The sequence below is a fragment of the Cyanistes caeruleus genome, chromosome 11 (assembly GCF_971803275.1).
Source record: "Cyanistes caeruleus chromosome 11, bCyaCae1.hap1.1, whole genome shotgun sequence".
NCBI classification, from domain to species: Eukaryota; Metazoa; Chordata; class Aves; order Passeriformes; family Paridae; genus Cyanistes; species Cyanistes caeruleus.
Window position 1 is genome coordinate 7,345,005 of NC_141711.1, and position 19,142 is coordinate 7,364,146.

General features: G+C 42.5%; 1 protein-coding gene across 16 annotated transcripts in view; it reads left to right on the plus strand.

Moving 5' to 3' along the window:
- The window catches only part of CADPS (calcium dependent secretion activator), a 206,313-nt gene that overhangs the window by 156,684 nt on the left and 30,487 nt on the right, over nucleotides 1–19,142 (plus strand). For 5 of the 16 annotated variants that reach the window (XM_086846974.1, XM_086846976.1, XM_086846978.1 and 2 more), the window contains 4 exons: nucleotides 415–556; nucleotides 7,281–7,427; nucleotides 10,507–10,662; nucleotides 13,423–13,570. In XM_086846974.1, coding sequence (XP_086703100.1) covers nucleotides 415–556; nucleotides 7,281–7,427; nucleotides 10,507–10,662; nucleotides 13,423–13,570 — 593 coding nt within the window. Of the gene's footprint in view, nucleotides 1–414; nucleotides 557–7,280; nucleotides 7,428–10,506; nucleotides 10,663–13,422; nucleotides 13,571–17,846; nucleotides 17,862–19,142 lie in introns of all 16 variants that reach the window. The other 11 variants (XM_086846982.1, XM_086846983.1, XM_086846984.1 and 8 more) reach the window with 3 other exon arrangements.

Here is a 19,142-nt window from a genome sequence, read left to right on the forward strand (position 1 = left end):
TAGCTAGGTCCTAGACCAGGACCCCAGCTAGCTTTCTAAGACTCCGTGTAAAAAGCCAGGGACTCATCCTCAGAAGGCAAGTTCCAGCATCATGGTACTGTGCAACCAAAGAAGAAATTATTCTCCCACCTGCTAAAGCCATAATGTTTGCCATGCTGTGTTTCTTACACTGGTTTTATTCACAGGAAGTGATAATGTATTTGTCAGTTTGACATTAATGGAAAAGAAGGTTCATTGTCTGTTTATTTGTTTGGAGTAAGAAGTTATTCCTGCTGTCTGTGTCATGAACTCTGGCTCCTGTTATGTTCTTGAAGTTTTCCTGTTCACTGACAAATTCTGTGTTTGATGCTGTGGTTTGTTACAGAGGTTGTAGTAACAGTAGTGTCTTACTATACTTTTATTTATCTATTCTAGATAATTTGTGCAATGGAAAATTCCACAAACACCTCCAAGACCTGTTTGCTCCACTTGTTGTTAGATATGTCGATCTGATGGAGTCCTCAATTGCACAGTCAATTCACAGGGGCTTTGAGCGGGAGTCATGGGAGCCAGTAAAGTAAGGAAACCTCCTTTGATACAATCGGAATTTGGGTGCAAATGGATGGAGATTCATATAGAGGTGAATTAGCGACCGTTAGACTGGACATGTAGAAAATGCTTTAAACATTCTAGTTCAATGCTATAATCTAGGAGGCCTGATCTCTTCAGGGTTTTCAGGTTAATGAGGGAAGTGGTATTGGCTTTTTGAAATGCATTGCTGCCTCAGTTTGAACCGTGTGCCTTTGAACAGGGAAGCATGAAAATGGAAAAACTTTCTTAACTGCCATGGCTTTTTGGAACCCATTCTAAAAGGCCTTTTCCAATGCTGCTTTTGAGCTCGCACAGCTCCTTTTCAGAACAAAAAAATCTCGCTTCACTGTGTTCAGTTCCAGCCCTATAACCCCTGTGAGTCATTGCTGTATTTATTCTCAATACTCATTTTTTCCACCCACCCTGTGGGGGGGATAGTGCAGTGTGTGCCTCTGACATCAGCCCCATGGCTGGTGGCTGCACATGTCCCCATGTCCAGGGCAGCTCTGTCAGTCCCAGCTCCCCTGCCTGTAGGATTAGATGTGCAGAAACCAAAGTGAAACACGGGCAAGATGATTCAAGCGTAATCATTTCTTACATTTGGAAAGCTAGGAGTTTACCAGCAAGAAATTGGGAGCCTGAGAAAAACCCAAATTGAACTCAAGAGCTGGTGAATGATAAAAATGTGACATGTGCTTTGGATTACTGTTGTTATTTCACAGGTTTTGAAGCATTGCTGAACCCTGTCATGCTTGCTCTATAAAGCCAAGTCAGATCCTACAAAAGGATGTAGCTGACTTTTCCTTCTAATAAAGATATTAAAAGAGAAAGATGGACCCTTTGCAAGGAAGATGAGCCTGGCAGTGCCTCAGACCAGGAACTGGGACCAGGTGACCTCTGGAGAGAGTCTTTTCTTCGCTTTTTTTGTCACTCTCTAGGCGAAGTGAAACGGCACCGCGCTCTCAGAGGTTGCTGTATAAAAGAACGTGTGGTCTTTCAGGGCTTTTCACACCAAATATGTTCCGTTTATAAGGAAAAGAGATTTTGTTCAGCAGCCAGCCTCCCATATGCAACCTGGAGTCTGAGTACCCAGGTTTTTTCCTTTCTTTCTTGTGCATCCTCAGCATCCGTAAGGATTCTGCCTGCCAAATCTCGGGCTTTTTCTTGACACCTGATCATCCCCTCTGTTTTGAGTGGGGTTAAGTGGCTGGCATTCAGGAGCCTCTCTCACTTTCCATTTGCTGTCTTTGGTCTGCAGGCTAACAGGATTAAAGATTCTAAAAAATCTTGTTTCAAATAAGCAGATGTGACCCAGAAAACATACAAGAAATAGATCTTTCGAGTAGGAGAATGCCATTTTTACAGCCACTCCTTCAAGCAGAATTGCACTTCGAAGTTAGCATTAACTTCAGTTTCAGAGCTCTGCTTTAGTGAAAAATATGTATTTCCTTGTCTGTTATGAAACAGAAGCAGTTAACTCTGTGTACCTGTTCACCTGGGTCAAGCACTCAATAAACAAATCATTCTGCCTTTTTTTCTTTTATTGGAAGCTGACATCTTTTTGCTTTTTAATGACTTCAGGGAGTTAACTATAGATGTCCATAAGTACTTGGATGTGCTACTTGCCTGTCAAAATGCTTTGTCCCTGGGGATGCCAGCATCTATCATTTCCAAGTTATCTCTGATAGTTATAAAAGATCTTTTCTTAGTTCTCTTGTGATGGTTATTCCCTTCTGGAGTTCCAGTTACAGCATGCTTTGAGCGTTGCATCTCCAAGCAAAAGCCCAGGATGGACTCTTTCTCTTACAGACTTGGGTATTTAAAAGATTTCTTCCAGCAGGAAAGTGGGTGCTTTCCATGAGAAGCTTCTGTCCATCTGGTGAAAAGATGCACCATGTTTTTTTTTCACGTGTTGATATTTTGTTCTTATGTCTCGCACACAAAAGTGTGAGTTGCAAATGCTGGCTCAACGTGATGTGGCCTGGTGAAGGGAGGCACCAGTGAGTGCCAGAGGGTGCCACATACAGTGCAAAGGAAAGGAGGAGTGTCATTCCTAGGATCTTAAGACATTTTTCATGTGCTGTTCAGAACTAAATGTTAAGGCATCTTCATCTTTGCCTCCTGGGCAGACCACCTGCTCCTCTTTGTCTGATCGACAGGGAACTTGCAGAAAAATTCAGGTTAGAGACTTATTTTGTTTGATTTGCCCTCCTGAAATCTACTCTCTTCTCACCCCACATGTCCATACTGTAGAACAGTTGCATTTTTGGCCATGGATTCTCAAATAGTTTGGAGCAGCCAGTTCCCAACCAAATTTTGACCTTCTATTGACACCTCTCCAGCAGAGCTTTTTTTGGAAATCAGGAGCACTGCAGAATGTTCTTCTACAGCTTTCCTCTGCTTTGGAGATAGACCTTCAAGTTGGCCAGCAAAGACAGATCATCAAAGCTGACCGTTCCACCAAGCTTGTTGTTGTCCTGGATCTCTACAGTGCATTATGAGAAGGAAATCTCATTATCTCCTCTTAACCAAGAAATTATTCCACAACGCAGAATCTTTTGAAAGGGTTTCTCTGTACTTGTGTTTGCAGTCAAGGCTGAAATATGTAGCCCTCCATAACCTGACCAGATGGCAGTTTGCAAGCATGTATTTCTTCTATTTTCATTGCTGAATACTCTGCACCTTATGCTCTGAGGAGTTAGGTATAGAAATCACAGTGAGAGAGAGAGATACTGTTAAGTATTGAAAAAAAATTAGGGGGGAAAAGCATGGATGTTATGTGCTCATGAGGGCTCTGTAATCTGCCTCTGCAGAGCTGCTGAATTTGCAGGGGGTCCGTGCCCTATAGCTAGAGCAGCTGGTGCGCTTGTATGAATCCACGCAGAGAAATGTGGAACACTTGTCCTTCGCACAGTCATCCAAGTATGCAGGATACAGAGTAGGTCTGTTCTCTGGTGAGTTGAGAGGTCTTGGAAAAGTAGGGTTTGCAATGGGTTTTTTTCATGCTAGCTTCTCGGAGAGTGCTGATTTATCTCGCAGCCAGCTGACACGTATGTGTGTGTGTCTCTGTGTGTGTGTCTGTGTTGAAAGATCTTTTTGAGCAAATGCTAAAGCTCATGCAATGACAACCAGTTTCAGTGGCTTGACTAGGACATTACTCATTGACCCAGCGCACTCTCTACCGCTCTGTAGTCCTGGCTTTAGCATCTGTTAATTGCCCACTAACCCTTTGCAAACTATTTGTAAATGTATCATTAATATAAATGTCAGAACTTGAACAATATAATTATACTAATAATTTTATAAGGTTGTACAACTACAGAATGATAGTGAAAAATGTTTCCCCTGAAAAGAAGCACCGCTGTAGTGAAAGTGAGTATTTTTGTTACTATTCTGGGTGTCAGTCACAGGAAGAGCACAGATTTGACTGCCTACTTCACTATCAAGCTCTTTGCTTCACATCAAGGCTTTTGTGAAAAGATTTGCTCTTGAGCATTTGCTCAGCCTCGACAGTGAGGTTGCAAGTGTTTATAGTGATGGAAGAGACAGGCATTTGCGTCTTCCATCACTAAATCATTTCAGGCATCCTGTAGGAACTGAGCATTTTAGGTGTGGCCGAGGGTCTCGTTCAGCACTATTCTGAACCCAGGAGACAGCTCAGTAAAAATACTGTGATTTTTCTGCCCTCCTTTCATTGCTGGGGCAGCTCTGCGGGAGCTGCAACTGGACGCGTTCCGTGTGACCGGTGCTGCGGTACAGCGTGAGCGCTGGGAGGTTGTGCAGGGGTACATTGCCAGTCTGTTTGCACTGAGAATTTCCCAGCAGACAGTCCAGGTGAAAGCCATTTCCACAGCTCACACACACAAACAGGGCTGAAGCAGAAGATACCAGGAAAACAAGTGGTGCAGCTCCAGAGTGTGTGCCTCTCATCAAATGTATCAGGATCCAGTCCTGAAGCTGAGTCGTCTTAAATCAGACAGCCTTCATCTTGTTGATGCAAATGCCCACATTCCCTGCCTGATGGCTGAGGTTATATTTAGCCATCTATATTAAATAGGCATGGCTGGCTTCTAGAAACAGTTTCTCATCTTCGACCTGTAGTTTTATGGTCTGAACAATTGCAGGCTTCATGGAACATTTGTTGGTAATATTAATCATTTTTTAGAGGTCTCACTGCAACTGTTAGTCAGATAATTAGATCAGTTGAACCTGAAAAACTGTGCATGTCAATTCAGGAGAATATTTTTTTTTATATTAGTTACTGTATGTTAACATAATATACTCCATTATTTTGCTGTTTTGTTTTGTTTTAAGAGTACTAACTTATTCTTGCAACATATTCTTGCATCAGCAAAATAGTGTGTTGTATAAAAGAAATATGTTTCCGTGTGAATATAGTATACTGTTTACTCTAGAAGTCATATTTTATTAATACAGTGTTTTTATTAATATAACACTGTCACTTCTTGAATTTTAATATTAAAACCAAAGGTCCTCTGATTTATGTATTTACCATCTGGCTAAGTTATTTAAGTTGCTTTTCCTTATACATTTATATGTTGTCCACCTCTTGCTATTTCTTTATTTATTCCATATCAGTATCTAACCACATGCACTGCCATTTCTGAAGATTTAACACTCTCTCAATCACTATGTAGTATATGTCTCATTCAATAGTCATATCATCTTAGCAGCAGATACAGTATGAATGGAAACAATGGGCAGCTTTGTGACATAGTTAATTCTCCTGTTTGCCTGAAAAAGGGAACACACAGATAGCAGGAAGTTGAATCTACTAAGAATCATAGTAATAATTAGAAATCAGAACACAGTCGTGGGGTTTTTTTTTTTCACTAGAAAAAACTTTGATTTGTGATTTTCCTCCCCAGCAAGGGATTTTATTCACAAAGAATGAAGTCTGTTCCCTAACATTCACCACCAATGACAAGCTGAGCTCTTGCAGAGATGTGGTTCACATCGTCTGTTGCGTTAGGAAACATTTATTCAGGCAGCTCAATTCCATTACTTTGGTGGTTGATATATAAAACTTGCAATAAGAAATGAAGTGCCAAATATGTCTCAGGGAAATTACTAAGATTTTAATGTGCCCTGAATGACACAGTGTATAATTGGATAGTTTCACAGGAATCCAGATAATGGTGTCAGTAAAGTAACTCATTTAATCCAGGGGAATGGGAGGAACCTCCAAAGGTGGCATATCCTGGTGCAGTCACTGAGAGCAGGCAAGTTTGGATGCTGAAGCAGTGCCTGTGTGCATCAATAGAAAAGCTTTCAGTAGCTTCAGCAGTGCAGGGTGAAGCTGAAATCCTGAATTTCTGATTCCATTTTCACTGAGTCCGAGTAACAATCTGGGGAAAATGGTGTCAAAGCATCTGGTTTTGTTCCTCACATGGGACTGTAAAACCACCTGTGGGTTCAGTACCAGTGGGTCAGTGTTCCTGGGAGAGGGCAGAAATGAGGCATTTTTCTGGAGCTGGCCTCTCTTCTGAGAGCCAGGTAATATGTGACTTGGGTAATTGAGTTCTGTGTCTTGCTGATTCCCAGATCTCCTGATGTTTTTATTTTGCATGTAGAATATAACTGTGGTGAGATACTCGCTAAAGCAGAATTAGACCAATTACAGCATCTAGAGACATGGTACAATGAAATATGTCAGGGTGGATTCCAAACTTGGGGCATGCAGTGCTGTTACACACACCTTGTTCCAGGAGTGAATGTTGCATTAAAACAATACGAGCTGTCCACTTTTTAAAGATCTGTATTTGCATAACAGTTGCACATCTGAAAATACTGATTGAAGTCATGATGCCCAAGTAGACATGCTTCATATTAACCTTTGAAAATCTTGATCACCTTGTGGCCCACTTCCAGCCATGGAACGGTCACATACTAGTCCTGGATTTATTTACAAAGTGCAGTTCATTCACAGTGCACAGATAGTGGGGCTGGACAATCCTTTTTTTTTTTGCACACAGGAATTCAAGGGAGGATCAAGGCAGAGTCTCCACAGAGGAAGAACCTTGTAGTTCACTGTTTCATCACTCCAGATTAGCCCATCTTTATTTGTGGAGTGTCTAAGACAGAGAGGTTTTGAAGCAAAATTGCAACTCCATTGAGCTTGGTGGCAAGAAAAACCTCTTATGGCTGGAATTCCAGACTCTATTATTTCAAATTATTATATATTATTATAAATTATATATTATTAATTATTATTAGTAGTAGTAATTATTATATATTCCAGTCCCTTAGCAGATCTCTTAATATAGTGCTTTAATCAAGCCTGTATATGTAAGAACTGAGACTCTTCCTTAAAAGAGAGATTTTTTGGAAGAAAAGCTGCTCTCTGCACTTTGAAATGGTATCAGGACTTGAAGGTGCAGTTATTTTCACAGGTGTTTAAGTTCTCTGTTAATTTGCACTTAGTGATTCTTCTTTTCATTCTGGTTTGCTTTTTTTTTTTTGCTTCTTTTTTTACTTTTTTTGAAAGGAATTTGAATTTTATAGCAGACTGCAAACACAGTACATTTAAGCTTCCATACCCATGCTTCTTTCTGAAATGTTTTGCTTTAGTTTTTTAACTGTCCTCATGCTGTGAACTTTGCAGATTTGTTTCTGAGTGTCATGTGCTTCTGCTACATCGGCATTGTCACTGTTATGGTATTTTTTCTTTCTGTCTGTTTCTTCCACAGGAGTTTAACAAGTAATCTGCCCAATGTGAATCTACCAAATGTGAATCTCCCTAAAGTACCAAATCTACCAGTTAACATCCCACTAGGCATCCCACAAATGCCTAGCTTTTCTGCACCGTCATGGATGGCTGCTATTTATGATTCTGAGTGTGTATTCAGTTCAAATTAGATCTCATTTAAATTTAAAGTAATCTTGGCATGGATATGTATTGTTTGTTTCTGTGCATTACATAAAACTTTAAAGAGTGATACAGTTAATTAGATGTTTTTCTGAATGAGACACTAGTGAATTTCTGGCATGTGTATTTTGAGGGTTTTTTTGTATAAACCTTGAAAATTTGTCTCAACTCCCACTGAGAGTTTGAGCTAGTATCTTGCTTTATAAAATAGCTGTCAACAATGGGGCATGGTCTGAATAACATACCAACCACAGAACTTACAATGTGACATTATGTGTCTCAGCAAAGAGTTTTGTCCAAAAGAGAAGATGAACCAATTTCAATGCCAGTCAACCAATTTCTGTGGACCAGATGTAGATCTAAAAATAAATGTTATTTAATGCAAGCTCTGCATTTCCCAGGTAATTTTTGTCTTGACTTGGATGAAGCAGTCCAAGAAAGAGGAGCACCCTGTAACAGTTTTATTCATATTGGGGTATGTCCCAGAGAGCAATTAAAGCTCCATAGCCTTCATTACTGCCCAAATAATGCCATGACCAACTAAAGAAAGATATTTTCAATGTGAGTTTTAGATTATGGCTTGGAAAATAGTGTCAAAGCAGTCTCTCTGTAGGAGCCTTGTGCTCTGTGCTCCCAGCTTCCTATCTGTGTTCCCAGGGTACAGGTGTGAAGCTCAGGGGGAACACACCACAAATCCTCAGCAAGTTCTCTTATAGGAGATTTCCCACTGAGCAGTGTGGAGGGTGGTACACAGTGGGCTCTAATCTCATCATTTGAGGTAGCTCATCTCCCAGGATGTTCTATCATGGAAACTGCATTTGTCCATTCTCCTTCTAAAATCCTAGAGAGTTATTTAGAGTTGGCATAGGGTGGTCTCAGTCAGCACTGTGGTGCTTTTCCTCTGTCTTCTCACTTAATAGACAAAACTGAATAACTCACCCAAGAATCCCCTGTTCACTTTTACTGAAACACCCTCAATTACATCTACACCTGGAGTCCACCAGAAGGCCTCTGCCATTAGTCTGGCACAGGCAGGATTGCAGAGCACTGGTAATGAATGAAAGTAAAGAAAACACTGATGTGAGATCTTTTTAAATAGATTTTAAAACCTTTTAAAATATTAGCATGGTTTTTTATGTTTCAAAGCCATACAACTCATATTCATGCTAAGATAGTTATTTTAAAGGCTAGCTTAGGCAGTTGTCTGTAAAGAGTACTTGAAAGTTTTAATCTTGCTCTGTGCATGCTTTGTGGTATTGCCCTTGAAAAGATAAGAATCATGTAATGACAGAAAATTGGATAATCCCTCTGAAAATGCTTGAGCATCAATGGTATATTGTTAGCTGCCAGTGTGATTAGAGTAATTGTGGTGCTCACAAGCAAAATATGAAGAGTGCATTTTGGAAATGAATATACTATATTGCTTACTTGGATGGAGCCCTAATCAAAAGTGAGAAAAAGACTGAGAATAAGTCTTCAAAAATTTTGAAACAAAATGGATGTCATAATATTGCTGTAGTAAATACCAATTATTGTATTTGTACACATTATATCACTTAAAATGTAAATTCATGCAGTTCCAAAACCGGGTTTAGACTGTTAAAGCTTGCTTACACCCAAGCACAGGTTTGAACTGAAAACTGTCAGTAGATGAACATGTGAAACTGTTGTCCAAACTGGTCCCCTGGCTAAAGGAAATGCCTGATTCTTTATCTTTTCGTCTCCCTGGTTTCCTTTTACTCACCCTTCCCCTCCATCAAGGACATGTTACCTGTTGCTTAGTGTCAGATACGTTTTTTCTACAACCAAGACTATTCATTCTTTATCTCGTTGACTCTGCTAGCCCAGGATCCCGCAGGACCCCTCTGGCATGTTGGGACTAGAGTTCTCACCCAGGAGTAGCCCTGTTTGCATTAGTTCCAAGCTCCTCTAGCATTAACTCAATGCAGCTGGCATCTGTCACAATAGAAACACCCTCCCTCATCTGTTTCTATAGATGATGTCAGCACAAGTGGTAATGCATGGTGTGTTAAATATCTTATAAATTACTGTGTTAGCATTAGTGGTATGCGAGGAGGGGGTTGAAACTCTTGAAGCTCCCTTGGTAATTGTTCTGAAAAAAAAAAGAAAAAAAAAGTGAGGGAGAAGAAGAGAGGGAGAGAAAAGGGTTATGGATGCATAAATTTCTCTGCACAAACAGAGTGCAATCCAGTCCTGTATTTTTATTCTGTAAGTGGAGGTTTGAGATATAATTATACTGTGAAAAGAGCTGGTGTAGCTACACACTGCAGGACTAAAGACTTCCATCTGGGCAGGGGTGTGGGTACAAGAATATATGCTTGGGAAAGAAATTGAGAATTTTGTGGCAGACCAAAGTTGTTGCAAAATAAATTTTTAAAAATGTAAATTTGTTGTCCTGTAATTGCCTTTGCAAAGAAAAAGGTGCAGCAGTAAATCCTGCCGAAACTCCTGGATATAAGAGGTACCCTTAGCTCAATTGACTTACCCCAATTTTTTTTCAGCTGTTCAAGAGATAAAGTGTGTCCTCGCTCACCACTTGTTAGCACTGTCCCTTACCTGGAAACGGGGCCGCACTGGGGGGGACAAGGCAAACTCAAGATATAATTTGGAGGGGGGAGATTTGCATGAAACCCTAAATCTTAATAACTGCATACAGCCTGGTATGGCAGTTATTATTGATCAAGGATTTTCTCCCACAGTTTCTAGCCTTAATTCTTAATAATCACATACGTTAATGTGGCTATTAACTAAGGCTGATTTTTACCATACACACGTTCTTCCCGTTAATATGTGTAACTCATGATGTTGTCTTACTCATCTGGTCTGGAAAGTTTTGTGGGTGATGACAGCAAGGTAGATTAGGCAACTGTATGGTAAAACTCAAAATCCTGATGGTGGAGATGGCCAGCGTTGTCCTGTGTATGAAACTGCTGTCTGCCTTACACTTGTTGCAGGAATGGTCTCCACATCAGGTTGCAAAGACCCCGATGCCACTTCTGACTTTTGTTCTCATTTTGCCCTGCCAGCAATGGGTCAGGCACCTCAGAAGATATGTTCTGGAAGCTTGATGCCCTACAGACCTTCATTCGGGATTTGCACTGGCCTGAGGAGGAGTTTGGGAAACACCTAGAGCAGCGCTTGAAGCTTATGGCGAGTGACATGATCGAGTCCTGTGTGAAACGGTAAGTGCCCATGAGCGAGACAGGCACGTTCCTCACAAGAGCTCACAGCATGCAAAGCCTATTCCACCCTAAAACTGGAATTCACCCCACTGCTGTGAATTGTGGACTCTCCCAAGCAGGCACTTCTCTGCTGAGACTCGAGAGTGCTTAGTCACAATAAATCACCCATTCTTTTGGGCTTTGTAGGTAATTATTTCTTTTCAGTGCCACACGTGAGGCCAGATCTTCACAGGTCGGTGTGATGGTGCTAACTACTGAAAGCATAGCTATAAGAAAGATCCCAGAACCCACCTAAAAAGCACAGATATGTGAAAGGAAAAAACAAGAAAAAATTATTTTAAAAGTGGGATAGTGTGTTGCTTGGCACACAGGTTTCACGTCTGCCGTTGATTGGGAAAAGCTGTTGTATCATCAGCCACATTATAGCATAGTTACCTGCAGATCTTCCAAAACAGAGATATCTTTAAGCAACTTTTAGACATGCTGGCAGCTGTCATTTTGAAAGCAAAATATTGAAGTTAAATTTCCAACTTTTCCACTGCAATTTATGTCCATTTGCATCAGAGGTAACGAGGCAAGAAGAAAAAACGAACCTTGTATTTCATTGTGCAAAAATTCATAGACAAAGAGATGGATCAAATAAAAAATGGATGCCAAATATAGCCAATACATGCTAATATTAACTGCAGTGTGTGATGTGGCTGTTCTGTACCATAATTTCCTGGCCACTCTGCAAGTGTGAGTGTGGCATTTATTTTGGGTACAATCCTCACTAGCTTGGATGTGCAGTGTCAGCACAGGGGAAGGCACGTTCAGTCCCTGAGATGCAGGCAGGAAGGCAGACAGCTCAACGCTTGTTCTCTCACCATTCTGGAAAATAAACCCCAGTGCATTTTAAGTGCAATGAGATGTATTGCATTTAATGTCTTTGACATAAAGCAATTTATTGCAGAAGCCCATCTTTGGTCCTGTGTCTGGCACAAGCACTGAGCTTTAGTTGTTCTCCAGTTATCCGGCTGTCCTTCAGGACAAAACCCAGTGGTGGAGCTCTGCTCTCTGCTCTGCTCCAGCACCACCAGAAAAACTTATTTTATCGTTTTTATTTTTTTCACTTGGAACTAAGGCCCCTTTGCTGTCCCTACAGCACAGTTATAGCTGCAATGATCTGTAAAAATCAGACCGAGTCAGCTCATCTGAGAAAACTGGGAAAAATAAGCAAATTTCCAGGTACATCTAAAGAAGGGCTTGTGTGCATGGAAGCCAGGTGGTTTTTTTCCCTGATTTGCCTCAACCTTTCTACAAATGTGTTGTCCCTCTGTAAAAATCTAGCCCAGCTTGTATTGGTACAACTATATATAATGGTTGTGAGCATAAGTAGGAACATGCTCCTTTCCATGAGGAGATGGAAAATCCCAGTCTCCTTGGGTCCTTTCAGTAATTATCAAGATTCTAGTCCCCGAGTCCAGGCTAAATCTGGCACTGGTAATTAAATCAGTTCAAATGCCACTGCTGATGTAAACCAATATGCTGCCTTCCCTATTTATATCACCTGCAAACAGGGCCTGGCTAAGGTTTCTTTAGCAATTTCAGTTTGACACAACATTTTTCTTCGCGTCTGTCTCTGAACTGTTGAATCCATGGAGGAGCCACCCCGCCTTCCACACTGGGTTGTATTTCAGGGCTGTCAGGAAAGCAACCCTTGCAAGGAAGGCCTGTTAACTAATAATCCAGGCAGAAGGACCTATATACCAGCTCAGATCTGATCCCCAAAACAGGAGCTTCACATTCGTAAATGAGTTTTCATTTGCATAACCCTTGGGGGATCGTTCAAGTTCGAAATTATTCCTGAGCTGCAGCTGATATTATTTGTTATTTCTAAATTGAAGCTCCTATGTTAATTTATTGGCAGATTCGGTGTGGTGTGATAATTGTTCTGTGTTAGGTTAGATTAGTGAAGTACCTCTGGAATATGAAGAGGAGCTATGAAGAGAGGCAAGGCAGTGCCCACCACACTGGAAAGCATTCCCGTGTTAGACACACAAATGCCTTGCTATTTAAAATAAGATACAGGATCAGATTTTGTAGGTTTGGGCTAAGAAAGCTTTTGGTGTATCATGGTTTGTTCCTGCCAGGGATGTAGATTTGGTCTCAGTGAAACCTCAGGAGAACAGGGAGGTGTGTGATACAAGTGTGTTCACATGACTGCACGCTTTGCAGATAGTTTCTGGTGAATTTGTGTGGTGCAGGGAAACTGCTTCTGTGAACTTACAAGACAATGAAGAACTTCAAGTGAACAAATACTATCATATCACTATAAATGCAATGATATGGCAGTGTCCTTTCAGTCAAGCAGTGAAGGAATTTCTGTTATTTGTAGTTGATGTCAGGGAGCAATAGGAGCTTCCTTTAGTGCAGCAGGCTGTGGTTATCAATCAGCTAATGCAACCAAATTAAAGGTGTGCACTGACACTGCTGTTTGTAACATCATCACACTGTTTATCAAGCATAAGAGAGTCACAGTTTCCCTGAAACTGTTGAACACTTTATAAATAGTGTGTGTTCTGGAGAGGGGGTTTCTTTTTAAACAGGAAAATCATTTTTAGGAAAAAACACATTTGTAACAATTGCACTGTGGCACTCCAGCAGCATTCAGCTTTCTGACGTCTCAAACTCCTCTCAGTATTATTTCAAATTATTATTGTTATTGACTTCAGTATGTTTAAAAGCAACTGAAACATCTTTTTCTACTTTCCTTCACAGAACAAGGATTGCATTTGAAGTAAAACTGCAGAAAACCAGCCGATCAACAGATTTCCGAGTCCCTCAATCAATATGCACCATGTTTAATGTCATGGTGGATGCCAAAGCTCAGTCTACAAAGCTTTGCAGTATGGAAATGGGCCAAGAGGTAAAAATGCAGGTTCTTCCTTTCACAGCTTTTAAAGGCAATGTCATGAAATTTCCTGTCTCCTGTTGTGCTCGTTTCAGAGACGTTGTATCGTTTGTGGATTTAGCCTTCCATAGAGAGTGTGCAGATGAATGTACAGGGGGTTGCTCTCAAATCTAATGAGTAGAAACATTCGGAATCCCTGTCACTTAGGAGTGGCTTTTTGCAAGGACTGTGGTATGCATACGGTATCTCTCAAGCTTGGTTGTTGCATGATGACCATATAAATTGAGTCATTAACTGCACCTTGGAGCCAGGTGTCGGCAACACACTTTCTGTGTATGGCTATTTTCTGTAGACAAACATAAGGAAAACAGGACTGCCAAGTTGTTGCTGTGATGCATGTAAGGAAGAAAAAAAAAACAACACCACAAAAATAAGTAACTTCCAAAAGTAGATTGAAATCCCAGCTGCTTTGCCTTCCTTGAGTACTGGCTATAATCAGCACACTTGATCATTCTGGATTTCCAGATTCATAATGATTCAAGTTCCCAAACAACAAACTTGTTTTAATTAATTGCTGATTTTTATTTTCTTCTGAAGCCATAGTTGCAGGTTGAAGTTTCTGTGAATTGATCTATGAATTAAAAAGGCATGGCAAATTGGAATGAATTGAATGCATCAGAATGTTCATTTTGCTCCAGTGACTTCAAGCTAAATTAAATATTCATATACCAGTCTAGAATAAATTCACAAATACTGTTTGTCTCACCTAGTCCGCTGCTTGTCAGCATTTCCTAGATAAGCCTTTTCACTACAGCTTTCCATGGTCAGATTTTGCAGTGAATCATTTCTAGTTGTTCCTGTGTTTTTTCAGTTGTTCACTTCAATTTGTTCCTCTGAAAGAACTTGCTCCAAAGGCCACTGGATGTAGTAGGGCTCTCTGCCCTGATGTCAGTGGTGTTTGGATCAGATTCAGCTGTTCTTTTTATTTTTCTTATACATATTTCAGTTCTGACATTTTATTTGTGACACACACCTTGTAAAAGATTTCATACTGCCCATCATCAGGTCTTCCCTTGTCCTCCAGGTCTGCTGGAGTAGATTTGGAGTGGGCTTTTGTTGTCCAGGCCTGGACATGAACTTCTCATTTTCTGTTCCATATTCATACTCATTTGTCTCCCCAAATCCCTCAGCCTGCAGCTGCTGCAGCATCTACCTTGGCAGTGCCCCGTCAGCTGCAAAGGTCCATGTTTGTGATTCTCCCCAGTGCAAACCAGGATCAGACCCTTATACTGGCACTGAGGCACTGGCACCTTATACTCCCTGAGGACAGTAAGATTTTGGAGATCACAAGACAGAGGAGGCTCGTTGCATTCATTAAACTGTCAGGTTAAGTATTCAGATGGCCCAAGACTGATAACATCAGCACTGTGCCTGTGTCACCAGGCACTCACTGCATCTTTCCATGCTGACTTGTGATGGATGCCCTCTGGTTGCCACAGTTTCCTCCAAATTCTGAGCATCAGTCCCACTGCAGGTTTGGCCTGACTCAGACTGCAGGAGACAGGGGAGCAAGCAGCTGTGTGGTTGCTCCTGGGCTGCAGCTGGGATCAGCTGCAAATCTGCCTGGGTCACTTCCAGAGGTGTTAGGTGCAGCAGCTCAGAGACAGCTGAACCCCTGTGGCAAGCAGCAGTTGCTGGGACCTGAGGTTTTCAACAGATAGCTAAACTAATAGACCTGTAAAGCAGACATTAATTACTGGTGCATAGGTTACCACTTAGGGCTGCAGTATTTTATACACCCTCCCTTTTTCTTTTTTTTTCCTTTTGATTAGTGTTACTACCTCCCCCTCCATTCACTCGTGCCACTCTCTGTTCTGGCTACCTCCATCTCCTCTTCTTGAAGCTGCCTAAACCAAGATGGTCAGGCTGAGGGGGGTAAAAGTTCCTATATAGATCTGCCATTACAACCTGGGAGGGGAAGACAAAATGCCACCCCACCTCTTCCAGTCCCACTGGAAATGAAACAGATACGCAGCAGAGGCATGGGAACCTGGGTTTCCAGCCTGTGTCCTTCTCAGTAATATGAGGAGTTGTGTCTGTGCCTCACTGAGTCCCTCTGTGCCCCTATCTCTGGTGTGTAGCAGCTGCCCAGGTCAGCAAGGGGAGGAATGAACAGACAGGGAGGGACAGAAACTTGCTGATGGGACCATTCATCAGTGCCACAGCCAGCACATGGCTCCTGCAGCCCATGTCCCTGTGCAGACAGTTCAGTAGCAGCAAAAAGGGCTCACGCTGCCCACCACAGAGTCCAGGCAGGACCCTTGGCCCAGACCTAACCAGAGATGACATTTTTGTTAGAAACAAACTGCTGATTTTTCTGACAGTTCAATCTGTACGTGGGCAGAGACTCTCTGGACACCTTCCTTGACCTTGCTCTGTGGGTTCCCTCCCACCCCAAAGGCCTTCCCTCTCACACTACCTTCAGCCACACTCCCTTTAGCAGACACTTGAATGCGTTTTGCGAGCATTACCCTGTGAAACAAACACCCATCATTTCATTCCATTTCCTTGTCTCTAAAGGCAGCTGTTAAAACATTTGGTAAACATACTTTACCATCTTAAATATTTATTTTTCCTCTGAATTTTTAATACATCTAAGGGGATAAATGTATGTATTAAATGTTTCTCAGTTGGTCTAGTATGTTTCTATTTAATATCTAAGGTCAGATGGTCCTTAGAGAAATACAACATACACACAATCTGTTACATGACAAGGCAAGATACTCATCACATAAAGTCAAGTTGAATCATTGTAGTGCACTGATTATGGATTGTAATAATTGAGCTAATAGAAAGCTATGATGAACTTGATCGAGAGTGGGGGCTATGCTTGGTAAAGCAAACCAGCTCTGCGATCTTTAACCTTGAGTGTTTTCATGAGGAATGTGGAAGGAGCTGTTGGAATTGCTGGTTTTGCCAGGCATCTGTAGCAGCACCAGGCGCTCGCTTTCCAAACCGCCGCCGTCTCTGCCCCTGTCCTGGCCGAGGCTCCCCTTCCTGAGGGGGAGCTGGGGCTGTGGCACTGGTGGCACAGGGTGCACATGGCTGTGGCTGCCTGGGGCAGGCCCTGTCCTGCATGGTCACTGCCGGGGCACCGGGGCTCACTCTGCCCTGAGGATTGCGGCTGCGATGGGAATGAGCGCTCAGGGTGCTGCTACACCACCTTGGTGCATGCACAGGCTCCTCTCCTGCTCTCAGAGCTGTGGTTTTATTCCATTGGGGCTCTTGTTTGCTTTTGAAACAAGCTTGTAATTGAACATGCATCAGTCAGTGCATTTCACAGTGAATTGCTTTGCACATAGCTAGTCATGTTTGAATTCAAACTCATGACTTACTGGATGAAAGCAGTTAGCTGAATACTTGTTTGCAAAGTTTTACACACACAGAAAATGCAGTTGCAGAAGGAAAACATAATGAGAGAGTCACCCCAATATATGCACAACCCCTTCTCCATTTCCCTTAGGAAGTCCTGGCTGCCAAGATGTGCCTGTGTCTGCCAAGCACATCAGCAGCTTCTGCCTGTACCAATCTGTTACAGGTTCCTGTCACCCCACAGCTGCATTCCAGCTGTACTGGGAAAGGCCAGGTCGATCCTGGGAGCTGATAAGGCCTAGCTCTGCATTAATCATAACTATGATCCCATAAGGGACTTGTGTATGTCTTGACCTGCAAAGCAGGACATGGGAATGGGAGCTGCCAATGCAAGTATCACCTGCTTGTTCGTGTATGTTTTTCCCCCGCGTGGGCCCAGCAGATCGCAGCCTGTGGCGTGGCGGTGCCGGTTTGTCCTCGTGTCCAGGTGAGGCTCTGAGTGCCCCCAGCCAGGCCTTGGGCTGGGATGTGCTGTGCCATGTCCCTGCCCTGGCCCTGCCGCCCCGGTGAGGGCTGTGTGGCTGCCCCGAGGCTGAACCCTGCCTGTCGACAGCCGGTTCCCTTCCTCTTCGGAGCCAAATAAAACCGTAAGAGAGTGCCAGGTGTCAGCTACAATCCGGTCCCTTCCCACTGTTTTACTGCCACCAAATCCTACAGGTAGCGATCTCTGGTATTTCAGCAAAAGGAGGTTTTGACCCCATTTCATTTTCCATTGCTTATTGTTTCTGTGCATGATGCTGCTGTTCTCATACGTCTCTTTTTTTAAAAGATTTTGGTTTATTTATTGTTTATCTTCATATGTTCTTTTTCCTGTCTTTTGCACTTTCCTCTTTATTTCTGTCCCCAATCATCTGAAAAGTTTGCAAAAGAGTGGGTAAGTGTGTCCTACTTTTATTTTCTTTTTCCCAAATTCCTATATTAATGTTACTGCCATAGAAAAAAATCCCCAAACTGTAGAGCAGTTCGGAGTACCGATCAGACACTGAGACCAGCAGCTAGCATTTGTAAAGCCCTCACAGTCTTCCTTCCCAAAGTCTGATTAGTATTTAAAGCAGATTTGTCTCTTTCAATGTGATTTGATGTTAACATTTTAAAACAATATTAATGCCAAGTGGTAATGAATATAGTGACTAGCACCAGTGCTTGAAATGTTTGACTGAAAAATCAAATGTTTTGTGTTGGAAAGCAGTCATAATCAGTATTTTCTCAGTCCATTGAAAATAAGAATATACTGTATGTTTTCACTAATTAAATCTTGTATTGGAAACAGGTCTTTTCTAAATTAGTAGAAGACTGTATTTTAGTACCTATTCTAGCCATATTGCAGCTGATTGCATCAGAGCTCCCAAGCTAAGCAAGGTTTGGCATGTGCAGAAATTGGGTTGAAGACTCAAATGCTGGTGCTGCAGGCACAGGCCTTGGTCAGCCAGTGCTGAGCTACTGCCACGGGATCTGCCATTGCCCGGGGCTCAGGGCTGCACTGCCTGCTGGCTTTTGCATGGGACAAAAGGCTCGTCGTGGTTTGTTGGGTGGTTTTTAAGTCTATCTCACAGTACAAAACAGCAGAGCATTTGAACAAGTGCTTAACTGGAGCCATGTGCCCGCTGACCCTGGGGTAACACAGGTTCAGCTGCTTTGCTGCAGCAGGTGGGAAGGGTGCAGCACCACTGCCAGTGGCTGAGCCCACTGCCAGCTCCCCCAGAGCAGCACATCCTCCCCATTCCCACGCTGAGGGCTGGGTGGTTTGCTGTGCCCTTGGAAAGGGCAAGTGCCTGCTCCCCTCCAGCAGCAAGTGTGTCCCACTGTCCGCTGCAATCCATGTGCCAGGACAGGATAATGCCCACAGAAGTGGAGCAAAGGCATGTCAGAATCTCTAGGAGCACTGGGTGCTGGTTCTCACAGGGATGGTAGAGCCTCCCCTCCAACATCCACACATGGCTCCCAGAGCTGCGGGCACACGGAACAGGGCAGGGTTTGCCCATGCTTCAAGACTGATGCAGGATTCTCCTGAATTCAAGGTCTCTCCTACAAGTGTAAGTAGTCACTGGTCACTGCAGTGGGACCCAGGGTAATAAGCTGCATAATTATTTGGTTTAATACTATGTATTGTGGCTTACCAAGGGAAGAGACTGACAAGTGTAGAGCTGTTGGCTGT